The sequence below is a fragment of the Thalia democratica genome, chromosome 8 (genome assembly GCF_965202585.1).
Source record: "Thalia democratica chromosome 8, ktThaDemo2.hap1.1, whole genome shotgun sequence".
NCBI classification, from domain to species: Eukaryota; Metazoa; Chordata; class Thaliacea; order Salpida; family Salpidae; genus Thalia; species Thalia democratica.
Genome location: NC_139172.1, coordinates 35,821,127 through 35,833,332, shown reverse-complemented (window position 1 = coordinate 35,833,332; position 12,206 = coordinate 35,821,127). Strand labels below are relative to the sequence as shown.

The window sequence follows — 12,206 nt, the reverse complement described above, 5'->3', positions numbered from 1 at the left end:
AAAAAAGTAAAGACTTTTAGTTAAATATAAAAACTAACTACAATGATAAAACATTTTCATATAAAAACAACGATTTTACTAGTATCTTAAAGAAAACTACAACCGTGAAAATAAATTTTTATCTTGGTATCTTAAATTGTTTAACTTTTATTAGTTAGTAAAAGTTATTTAAGGGTTTTTTTACTCAAAATAGAAATAAAATAGAATAGTTTAGTAACCTAAACTATTTACATACATTTTAAATGGTCGAGGTACGAATGTTTAATTTTGTAAGAGGATTAATGCATTTTGTCTTTGAACTTGAAGTTTGACGTCATAATACACTTTAATCCTTCTTACTTCATTTGTCAAACTGGCTTATAAAAGTTGCATATTGTTTTGTGTTTATTTAAGTATTCTATAAAAATTGTACAAATTTTTGCGGCGGAAAAGGTAAAGTTTCATTTCATAAAATCAAAAAAAGTTTTCTTTTATAATAACTACTTCATACTTGTCATTACATAAATATATTTCCTTTGTACTTTTTTATACACAATACGTTTATGTAATAAAAAATGCTAATTTTAGGAAGAAAGGGTGCAATTATTTAATTTAAATTTTATATAAAGCAAAACTATACAAAAGCATCGTAGATTTATTTATTTTAAATAAACTTCATAAGTTTAAAAAAACAGGCTAGTATCTTTATAAGACCACAAAACATAAGAAAGCTATGAAATAAGGTATAATCACGCTAAACGGCTAAACTAACTTTAGAAAAACTTTATAAACAACTAAAGAGTTGTCTTTAAAAATGAATAGGATAGTTATTTTTACAGTTTAACCCTTTTTTCAAAGACAAGCTTACACTTTTATCAAATACAGGATGAAAATTAACTATAATAATAAGTGAAGACTAGTTAATCCGAATTTTGCTAAAAGTATTTCATTACGATATTAGTAGTTAAGTACTTTTAAGGTTTTAGTTATTATACTTCTTTTAACAAAAGTTTCAAAAGATTATTTACATTGATGAATAAGCTGCAGAGCAAAAAGCTGGCATTGATAGCTTGTACTAAGATAAAAAATAATGTTTTGAAAAATGTATGATTGAAGGAGCTGGATTAAGTCAAACTTTTACCATAACTGTAAATAAAAAATGCATTAAAACCTAAAACGTATTAAATACGCGAGCTGTTCAAGAGAAAAGAGTATTGTTAATCAAAATCGTTTTAAATAATTAAAATCTAAAAAGTTTAAATGTTAATTAAAAAAGGGCTAAACCAGAAAACTATTTAAACTTGTATGCAAAAATTTTATGTTACCTATGTTTGTAGGGTTTCAAAATATAAGTATCAATCTAAACAATTTCAATAAAAATTAAAAAAAAAATATTTGACGAGAAAATAAAAAGTAAATCTAATTAAAAAAAATTTCGTTTACAAAACTTTTTTTAACAAAATGCAACAAAAGTTTACAGATCTTTTTTAATTCACTTCCTGCTAACAGGTCTGCTCCTCCCCGTAAACCACCACGATTGCGTTCGCCCGCGAAAACTCCGGCGACTTTTGTGCCGTCACAACGTTTTCGAAGTATGACGTCACAACCTCGTCGTGCACCTCCTGCCACGCATCCCCGCCCGTCGCCGCCTCCTCCAGCCACCTCCTGATCCTTTCTCCCCACCTGCGGTCCTCCTCCTCCTCACTGCCGCCCTCCATCGAGCGCAGTTTCTCCTTTGTGAGGACCTCGTCTTTAAGTTCTTGTTTAGGGGAAACACCCGCGTTGTTGGGCGAAATTTCCATGATAGTTTCGAACCTGCTCTCGATATTGTCCTGGTTGGTGGACGTCTTCTTGTCGAGAGGTTCGAGCCTCCTCGGCGTCAGGAGGTCCTGAGACGATCTGGTGGCTTCAAACGTGATCCTGGAAATTGTGATTTAAATTAGTTGGCAAGTAGGTATTTCGGTGTTTATAAATTACTTCTTATCCCTGATTTTTCAACTACAAACTACACTGGAACCAGTAATAGATAAAGGAGGTTTAGAATTTCAACTTGATAGGTTTTGGTTTAGAAAAAAAATGTAAATACATATATATATATATATGTATTTTTATACTTTTATATAGCAGCTGGCAATTTTTTCTATATCAATTTATTTTTGTGTGTTTAGTTGATAAATTGTAAACTTTTGGTTAGCTTGATTAAAAACTTTAATTCTTTGACAGTTAAATTTTGTTTCAACAACAGTAAGCTTTACAAACGATGCTTTTAGGTAATTCATATCTAGAAAGGACCATTAGACTTTTATACTTGCTTTATACTTAAAGCACACTAGATGACTTTAATAGTAGAAATGCAACTTTATTTTAAATTAAGTTTAACTGTAAACTAATGTTTGTTGACTAACTACACGTGCATTGTGCATATTAAACTCTGAAAAACAAAATGCAAATAACAACTCTACATAACAAGTATAAAAATAGTTATAAATTTTTCGTAACTTTTTAAGTTTTCACAAAGTTTTTCAACTGAATGCATTGCAAGAAATAAAAATATTTGTGATTTAATTTTTATATAAACTAGTAATAGCTGTTATTTTTGTAATCGGTTATGTATACTGAAGAAAAAAAAACAAGTTGGTGAATTATTTGTGTTTTAAATATATATTCAAAATAGAAAAAAAAAATCAGAAGATGAACTGTAATACAACAAACACTAACTTTTAAGTTATATATACATATTTACAAGTAAGTTACGCATATTTTTTAAGACACCCACTTAGTTTTTTTATCAGTATAGTTTGCCTAAGTTTATCCAATGTACAACATTTGAATTTTTTTAGTGTAAAATAAAGTAGTAAGAAAATATTTAAAGTTGTATTTTTTTTTGCTAGCCCATGACTCATTTTAAATGAAAATTATTTGTGAAAAAAATTAACGTAGCATTTACAAAAAATAGATGAATAATACAAATATATCTTATCTTAAATATATATATAAAATAAAATAAAATATTAATAATGTATCTTAAATACAAACTTTTGTATTTTTTAATTCAAAGTAAGCTTTTTTTAATTTTATGAATACAAAGCTAAACTTAATTCTTTTGATTTTTATACACTTCAAAGTAATAAACATTTGACTGAGAAAAAACTTGTTTCTGTTAAGTACACACTTAACTTTCAGATAAAGACTAAAGGTTATTAAAGTACGAAGAACTAATTTAACCCTTTGGTTGTTTGAAAATAAATCTTATCATATTAACTCACATTAAACTGTTTAAAAACAGCCGTTATGTTACACATATAACTCTTAATATTATAACTACTTTACTGATAATTAAAAAAACAAAAATTAAAGTTAAAGGGGGATTTGTTGATTTAATTTCACTTTAATTTCTTATTTTTTTGTTCATTGTACTTGTAATAGTTTATATTTATTATATTTTATACATCTAAATATACACTTTTTCTAAATAGAAACAAATTTAAAAGTATTCTTTTTTTATTACACTAATACATGTTTCTGAGTGTTAACGGGTTAACACACTTCTACGAAGCTATGAAAACCAAAAAAGTACTTTTAACCCGTTAACACTCAGAAACATGTGTTAGTGTTATAAAGAAAGAATACTATTAAATATGTTATTTCTATATATTCCAGTAAACTTGTTTCGCTCGGATCTTTTTAAATAACGGTTTAAATTTATATTTTTGAATAGTTATACGTTTTAATATATATGCTACACATCGTACTAAAAATGAGAGTTTTCTTCATTCTGTAATTGTAAAAAATAGCTTACAAAAATTATAACAAATACTACTAAAAACTTTCCTTGAATTTTGTCTGTCCAAATCTAAAATATTCTTATATTTACAAACACAAAGTCAACATACGCAACAGCAGACAGCTAAAAAAAATATATCAATTTAGCGGCAAAAATAAATTAAAAACATTTAATTATAAAATAGACTACCTAACAATACATAATAGAGTCCTGGACAAGGCGTTAAAAGGTATCCGTGGTCTGCGACTCGATAACCGAAAGGTTCTTTGTGCACCAGGTCCTCGGACCAAATATTTTCAGCGTTTTTTTTTTTTGTACGTTCAACAAACTATAATAATAACCAAGCGCAGCATCAGCTCACTTCGAAAATGAGCTATGAAAACAAAAAAAAACTTGTTCCAATAAATGGTAAAAAGTGTTTTTAAAACTTTAACCACAAATTTTATATTAATCAATATGCATTAAATTTTATTATTAATAAAAAACTTTACAACAAACCCTTCATCGCTCTTCCGCCCTCCCACCGAAACCCTTTTCTTCTCCTTCCGCAGAAAGTCCTTCCTCCCGTTCACCAGCACCACAGGCATGGACGACCTCCTCCTGCCCATCTTCTTCAACTTTTCTCCGCTGGAAGGCGTGCTCGCGTCTTGCAGGTTTCCCACCCGCACGTTGTTCGAGCTCGACTGTGATTGGTTGAGCGACGGGACGAGCGCGTTCGATTGGTTGAGGTTGGAGAAAGTTGAGTTTCTCCTTCTCGGCTCCCTCCGCTGAAAGTTCTCGGAGGTCAGCCCAGACATCCTCCTCCTTCCGAGGTTCCTGTCCCCGAGAAAGTTTTCGGCGGGTTTCGTGGGGGATGGGTCGTTGAGAGGGGGCAGTATGACGTCACTGCGCTTTTCGCGCCTCGGCACTTTCTTCCGGGAGAGGTTGAAGGACTCGGTCAGGGTCAAGTTCTTGTTTGATTGGAAAGTTGCGGACTGCTTGTTGGTTTTCGTATGCCGGGTTTCCTGTTTGGTTGTATTGAGATTGAAATTATCTTAAATACTTTACAGTGGTAATTTCATTTTATTTTTTTGTTTATAAAATATATTGTCAGCTATAATAAACAATTTTACAATTAAAAAAAAGTAATACCTATGAAACATTTATAAAAAAATGACTATATAATTTAAATTGCAAATTATAAATAGAAAGTGTCAAACAAGTACGTGACAACCAGCATTAAAAAAGCCAGACTACTCTCTCATTACAAGCAACAATTTTTATTACGTCACAAAGCCAAAGAGCTTTCGAGTGGCCACTCACTTTCATCGATTTTCTTCCCCTGTTGCGCAGCCGCATCGACAGGTTCCGGTGAGCGTTGCGAAGGAACGACTTGTCGTTGGGGTCGAGCGTCCCAAATGTAACGGGGTCGGGGGAGTCCCGAAAATTTTCAGCAGGCAGGGACTTTCTCCTGCCGAACCTGACGCACTTTGGTGGGCTCCTGTACGCGGTGAAGAAGCCGTTTTCGTTGGCGGAGATTTCCGGATGCCTTTTGTAAGGGTTCCGGGGAATTTTGTTAGAAAAGAGTTCGCTCTTCCTCATTTTTTTAGATTTTGTTTAAATTTGTTCTAAATGTTTTCTGAAATAAAAAACTGTAAAGCTTTTATTTACTAAATCAATTTTGCTTGTTTAAGTTTAATGTTGAATATTTTCAGAGTTGTTCAGCAAGCATTTTTTGAAAAATGTTTAAATTGTTTTGACTTATTTAAAATTTATAAAAGTTTTCAAAGATGTATATTACTAGAATGTTATTTAATAGCCCTTAAAGTTTAAAGTGTCTTTTTTTAACTTTTGTAAACTCTAGATTTCTAACTTTTTCAACGTACATTAAATATTTATAAGTTTTTTTATTGACCTTGGTTAGTTTACTTTTGACAACTAAAAAATAACTGAATTAAAAGTTAGCAAAAAAGTACGCAACAAAAACGCCAAAGTTTAATTTGATAGTAAAAAAAATACTTCAATTATTAATGTTTAGAAATCCTTTAGTGTCTATAATAATTTTAATGTTAAAAAGTTTATATAAACAAAACATTTATACTGTATATAAATGTGAAAATTTTGTAACTTTAACACATTATATTGACATTTTGTTGGTACAGTGTTGAACTTGGGCACTTGTACTACTTGAAGTTTCTTTGTTACTAATATAATCTACCGTTAAAATTGCTTGTACAAGACTTTAGTAAGAATAAAGCACTGGATAAAATATAAACTTATGAAATATTTTTTATTATGTTCTTGGTTTACTAAAAATCTAATATTATATTTTTTGAACGAGACTCGTTTAAATGCTTTATTCTTAAACTATTGAGTAAAACTGTAAAAAACTCTTTTACTCTATCAACTTTTCAGTTTTTCCATTTCACTAAATATTTACCAAAGTTCTTAAACTAAAATATCTACATTAACAGAAAATCATAAATGCTCTTCTCTATACTAAAGTAAAAATTTAAACAAAGACTGGTTTTAAATAACGTTTAAAAAGCAAGTTACTGATTATCAAAAATTTTTGAAACATGAAACGTTTATTTTGACGACAGCTTAAAAGAGCAGTTAATAACTTTAAGTAGATAAAAAAAATCTGTTTTTAGTTTTATTAATTTTTTGTTTTAATAAAACAAAACTCTTTTAACTAAATACGACTTTACTCTTTTTGTATGAACTTTCTTAAAGCTGATCAGTCTGTTTTAAGTATAACAAAGAAATATTGTTTGACTTTTGCTAAAATAAACCAGTTAAAAGTATATGAATATTTTCAGCAATAATATTTAAAATCCTAAAATCTGTAAAAGCGTACTACTGAAAGTCAGTAAAAAAATTTAATGTTTTTATGTTATTATACTATAAATTTAGAGGATTTTTTTCAAAATAGCAGACATAAAGTTACTATTACTACAAAGTCCTTAGAAAAAAAGTTATTTTACCACAGAGAATTCGTTTTCAATGAAAAAAAACACACAAACATAAAATTCTTCTATATAAAACTTCTTCACTTAAGAACATAGCCTTTTAAATTTAAACAAACAAACAAAGCACGACAGAACCACTAGCATAACAAGATCGTTATCATGCATTACTTGATGCTGCTTACTTCAAGCTAAAAAAACAAGCTAAAGCCGATGAAAAAAAATCACTGTAAAACAACTTTCGCTATTGACTTAGTCTGGAAAACTAAATGGTGAGTGTAAGCGCGAATGAATTCAGTTGTTTATTTTAAGTGCGGCTATTATTAGCAGACTGGAACACTCGTGATAGAAACTGAGGTTTTCAAAAACAATGCCTACTTAAGCCTGGCTGACTTGGAATTTGCGTCGGCAACTTTTGTGGCAAATAAAAGATTTGAAGCACGTCTGTGCAACTGTTGCAACTAGCTTAAAAATACTTTGGTTTTCAAGGGTTTATACAATTTTGTAATACACATGTTTGGGCACTTATGTTATTTTAATTATAACCTTAGTGTTTTTAGACACTTTTTTAACTTGATGCTTTAATGAACTTTAACAAATTTATTTGAAAATTTTAAACCAAATCATGGTAGACTTTATTCATAAGAGTGTAAGACAGTTTTTTAAAAGTGAAAAGTTTTTTAAAGCTAGCACACGAAATACTTTACATCAAGATCTTAGTTTCAAACACTGATAATTTCTCAAAATAGTGTTTCTGTTTTATACACGTGATTCAAGGTAGTTTAGTAAACTAAAACTAAAATACAGTTTTCGTAACTGATAAGCTTATACCATTTTTTTAACGTTTGTTCTGATTTAAACAATGTTTCTACTATGCAGTAAAAGTTTTATTTTTATTTTTTTTAATGAAAAGAATAGTATATTTCAAAAATGAAGACTCATAAATTAAAACTTAAAAAAAATACTTTTTAATCGTACTGCAGTCATTGTAAACTTTTCGAAATGTTTTGCTTTTATTCCAAATTTTATAATAAATATACATCATCACCTTTAAAAGCATTAGATAAGTTTATTAATATTTTTTTCTTTACCTGCTTGTCTAGAAGTCTTATTTAAGCTGACTTTGTTATGGACAAAAATTTGAAAATTATAAACAATTTAAACTATTTGTTAACAATAGTTACTTTAGTCTGCTTTAGGACTATTAATATTATTTAATCAAGGGCTTTTTTTAATTAAGTTTACAATGAAATTTTTAAATTACTCTAAAACTGAATTTTACGTAAAAGTATTACAAAAGCATACAAAATAAAACGATCTATTGATATACATAATTTTAATACACATAAGTTTACAAAAACACACAGCAATAAAAAAGATGCGTTTTAAAATGCATCGTTTTTATTGTTATTTGCTATTGTAATATTTTAACTGTTTAATTCGGTTTTAATTCATTTTTTCCATAATCTCAAAATAGTTTCATTTTTATTTGAAGCATTACTTAAACCCTTATTTCAAAAATAACAATCTTAACACAGACTTGTTTTAAGTTATCTTTACAAAAAAAATCTTAACAAACTATTACGATTATTTTTCACTATACGAACGTCAGTTTTTAACAAATCTTATCTGATGAACAGCTAAACGAAAACACAATTTTTTTTTTTAACTTTTTCAACGAATGAATTATGAATATTTTTTTTGATAATTTTTTTTTTCTTACATAACAAGAAAAAATTGGTAATTTTGCTTTGGACATGCAGTTTAAAAAAGAGCAACGATTTTCTACTGTCGTCTTCAGGAAGGAATGCCAATAAAAAAAACTTCCTCAAACAATTACGCGCTAATTTCCATTGCCGGGTCACGAAAGTTTTGTTGTCGTTTGGGATTAACCGGATTGTGACGTCACAATTGAAATCTGCTTACTTGAACTTGATGTTGTCACGTCACAATGCCGCCACATCCGTCTCGCTGCATTATGACGTCACAAATGCCCGACTGTTTACAAACGGGATTGCATTAAAGGGATGTGTAAACCAGCTAGAAGTATTTTGACGTCACAAACATTTTCTAGATGTTTGTTTGAACAAAGTAACGCTTAGCTCTTGCATTCAAATATCTTAAGCTTTTTATGAAGTAGTAAATTTGTAATTATATTTAGTAGAGCTAAAATGTAGACTCGCAACTTTAGTCTAGAATTACGTTTAAACGTAATCAGTTTTGACAGGCGCCTTACTAAAGTTTTAAATATATTTTTTTATCATTACTGCGGAAATTTTCAGTTTCTAGAAATGGTGTATTAAGCACCTATTATGTAAACACATAATTAATACTTGTATACTTTAATTTTAGTGAAACGTAGTCTAAGTTAGATAAACTTGATTAAAAGATGTATGTTGTACTAGATTAATTTAAAGTTAAATAAACTTTGTGATAGATAACATCTGAAAAACTAGGTAGGTTTTCGCAATAAAAAAAACGCTGTGTGCAACGAAGTTTCAAACTAGCATTTTTATAGCTAAACTTAAAAAAAAAACTACAGGTAAATATCTCGAATAAAAGCGCAGAGCTGTATATAGACACATAAACTTTTTCTATTTTAGTCTCGTTTATCAAAAAACTAAGTAAAACACTTAAATAAAGTTTATAACAACTCTTTTACTTTTAATACACCTAATGTAAACAACTAGATTTTTTTAACTGTTGAAACATAACTAAAATTTTAACATTCTCAACCTTTCTATTTGCTTAAACGTAAAGTTTAAATTATGTTTATAACAGCTACCACCTTGTTAAAACTTTGAAAATGAAAAATTTTTATTTAGTTTGTTTAACTTATTATCTGCTTAAACGTTTGATACTAAAATTTAACATTTCGTGTAACTTGTTTCAGTATACTTGTTATAAATTAATTTATACAAACAATGTCATTTTAGAAACAGTCATGGAACTTCTACTTTTTTTAAATAATGCGTAAATTTCTTATAAAAATCCAACTTACTTTGTACTTTATATTTTCTTTACTAAGTGAACTAGCTGTTAAACAACATCAAAACTATCTAGATCATAAACACTACAATTTATAACTTACTACGCCTACTCATAGCAGCATGACTAGAATACAATGTTTAACTTTCCATGTTCATATGTGTCTTAACAATCGGAAATTACGAAACGGTTCTATTGTGTCAACAAGGCTGTTTCCAGTACTTCGTGTGCCAATCGTCTTGCCCCATTTGTTATGTAAATTTTAAACAAAAGTGTCGACGAAATTAGAAACATTAACATTGTACACACAATCTGTCATCTACATTTCGAACAATACACAATACATTTGGACAAGTTGTAGTAGTTGTGTTATTGTAACTTTATGTAAGATAATTTCTACAACGTGCTGAAAATTTTTTGGTTTAAAAATATTACCGAAAACTTTTTTAATGCTTCTAGAAAACTTAACATTCGTTTATGATTTGTTTACGTTTGTTTTTCTTAATTATTGGTATTTATCGAAAAAAAACAATTTTTTTTAGGTTTTACTTAAAATATAACTTCCAAGAGTAAAACATTTATTTAATTTAGGTCCAAATAATAACTTATATAAAAAGATACTTAAAGGCTTTAATGTTTCGCTTTACTAAAAAGTTAAAGTAAATCACAACTATTATGAATTATGAAACTAAAAGTTTTGAATTCCTAAAGTTGTTGAAATGGAACAATAAAGTCAAAAAGTACAACTTACCTGAGCTAATATTTTTAATTCTTTATCAGTAAAAAGTGTAGAAATAACTTTTAATTAAAACGACATTACTTACATGGGTAGTTTTTAAAAACCAATCAAGTTTTTCTTTTAAGTTTTATATAATACTGTTTGTTAAGTTTTATAATCAAAAAATTAATAATATCAAAATTTAATAAAATTCAAATGATAGTAATACCAAAATGCAAAAGAAAAAAGATATAATATGAACAGTATTTTCATGATCAAAATGACATTAACTAAACGATAAATTTGTTGTTTTAAAATTATTTTGAGAATGAAAATATTGACGGTAAATTAAAATTTCTGCTTAAACCAAATTTTTTGGTGGTTTTTCACTTTTATTTACAAAAAAAAAACTGTAAAGCTTTTTTATAGACATTAGCTTTACAACAACTTATTGACAAAAATTAAATTTATTTTTTATATCTTTTTACTATAAGGACAATTAAAGCTTCAAAAGACTATAATACATAAACATAGTGTTGATTGTTGCTAACATATTTACTGCTTGAAAAGTTTTTTCACATTATAATAAGTATTAAAACTTTCATTATATTAAAAAATTTAATTTTGACAATTTACAATAAAAATAAAGGCCTGTTAAGTAGCATTATTAGAGTTTGTGATGAAATCTGTATAAAACTAATAGTTTGAAAAATACTTTTATACCTTTAGGAGCCACAACATTTTAAACTACATGAATAAAAAAATAGTAAAACAAACTCACAAATTTCGCTAAAGAAAAGTAAGTTGGTTAGTTGTAAATGTATTTAATTTAACAAATTTAATATAACAGATCTTTTGTATTAAAGTATGCAAGAGATATTTAGTTTTTTTTTAGTAAACCGAAGAAAGTAAGCAAAGTAATGACTAACTTAAGTTTTTTTTTCAAATGATAAATTTAGTTTTAAATCAAACATAGTTGCAACTGCCCATAAGTTAATTATCTCATCTACTGATAACAACTCACCTACTAATTTTAAATATATTATTAAGGTTGTAGAATAAATCAAACGTGATAATAAATTGATGCTCACCTGATGAGGGGCCTAGAATTGTTTTTCTTGAAAAATAACAGTATAAAAACAAAATTATAAATATCTTTTCAGATCAAACAAGCTCACAAAACTAGGACTTGTCTGTAAATTTGATAACTTACTCATCGTTACATACATAAGACAATGAGTTAATAAAACAAAATGCGGTTTGAATTAGTTTTGTTTCTTGTTATTACTGTGTTTTAAAAAAAAAAAAAATTTAGCGAAAAAATTCATCATCCTGTCTAGTTTTGAAAATTAATATAATCCTTTTTTATATGTTTTATTGCCTAAAGAATAAAAAAGCTTTCTAGTTTTACAGTTTTTTAAAACAATACTTCACATTGACAATACAAAAGCAATGACTTAATCTTTAGTACAGTCTCCTAAAACCAATCCTACTAATTTTAATGTCATACGTTAAGTAATTGTTTATGTTCTCCAAATGGCAGTTCACAAAGGGTCTTTTAAATCGTTTAAAACTTTATTTTTGGCTAATAAAAACGCAAATATTAATGAAGCAGGTAAAGCTTTAAATAATGTAACACATTCGCTATTGCCAAGAAAACGTTTATTATTGCAAAAGATAGAAGGACTGATTGTTTTTCGCCATTAAAAAACTTTAAGTTTATAATGATTTTAGTAAATTTAACAATATTTTAAAAAAATCCTTTAGTTATTTATGTCTACTTAAAACA

At 27.8% G+C, this 12,206-nt stretch overlaps 1 protein-coding gene across 1 annotated transcript; it reads right to left on the bottom strand.

The window, feature by feature from the left end:
* Positions 1 to 680: 680 nt before the first annotated feature.
* On the bottom strand, positions 681 to 5,375 carry LOC145842521 (uncharacterized). Its single transcript, XM_082949979.1, has 3 exons — positions 5,066 to 5,375; positions 4,262 to 4,767; positions 681 to 1,899 (listed from the first exon to the last, which is right to left on the bottom strand). The coding sequence occupies exons 1-3, from the start codon at positions 5,342 to 5,344 to the stop codon at positions 1,482 to 1,484; spliced, it is 1,203 nt and encodes a 400-aa protein (XP_082806105.1). The 5' UTR covers positions 5,345 to 5,375; the 3' UTR covers positions 681 to 1,481.
* Positions 5,376 to 12,206: the final 6,831 nt, after the last annotated feature.

Bases quoted from the DNA above. Each gene is read 5' to 3' on its own strand.
- LOC145842521 (XM_082949979.1), bottom strand. From the start codon at position 5,344: ATGAGGAAGAGCGAACTCTTTTCTAACAAAATTCCCCGGAACCCTTAC. The intron at 4,768-5,065 runs GTGAGTGGCCAC...ACAACCAAACAG, and splicing joins GGGGAAGAAAATCGATGAAA to GAAACCCGGCATACGAAAAC. The intron at 1,900-4,261 runs GTTTGTTGTAAA...CACAATTTCCAG, and splicing joins GGGCGGAAGAGCGATGAAGG to GATCACGTTTGAAGCCACCA.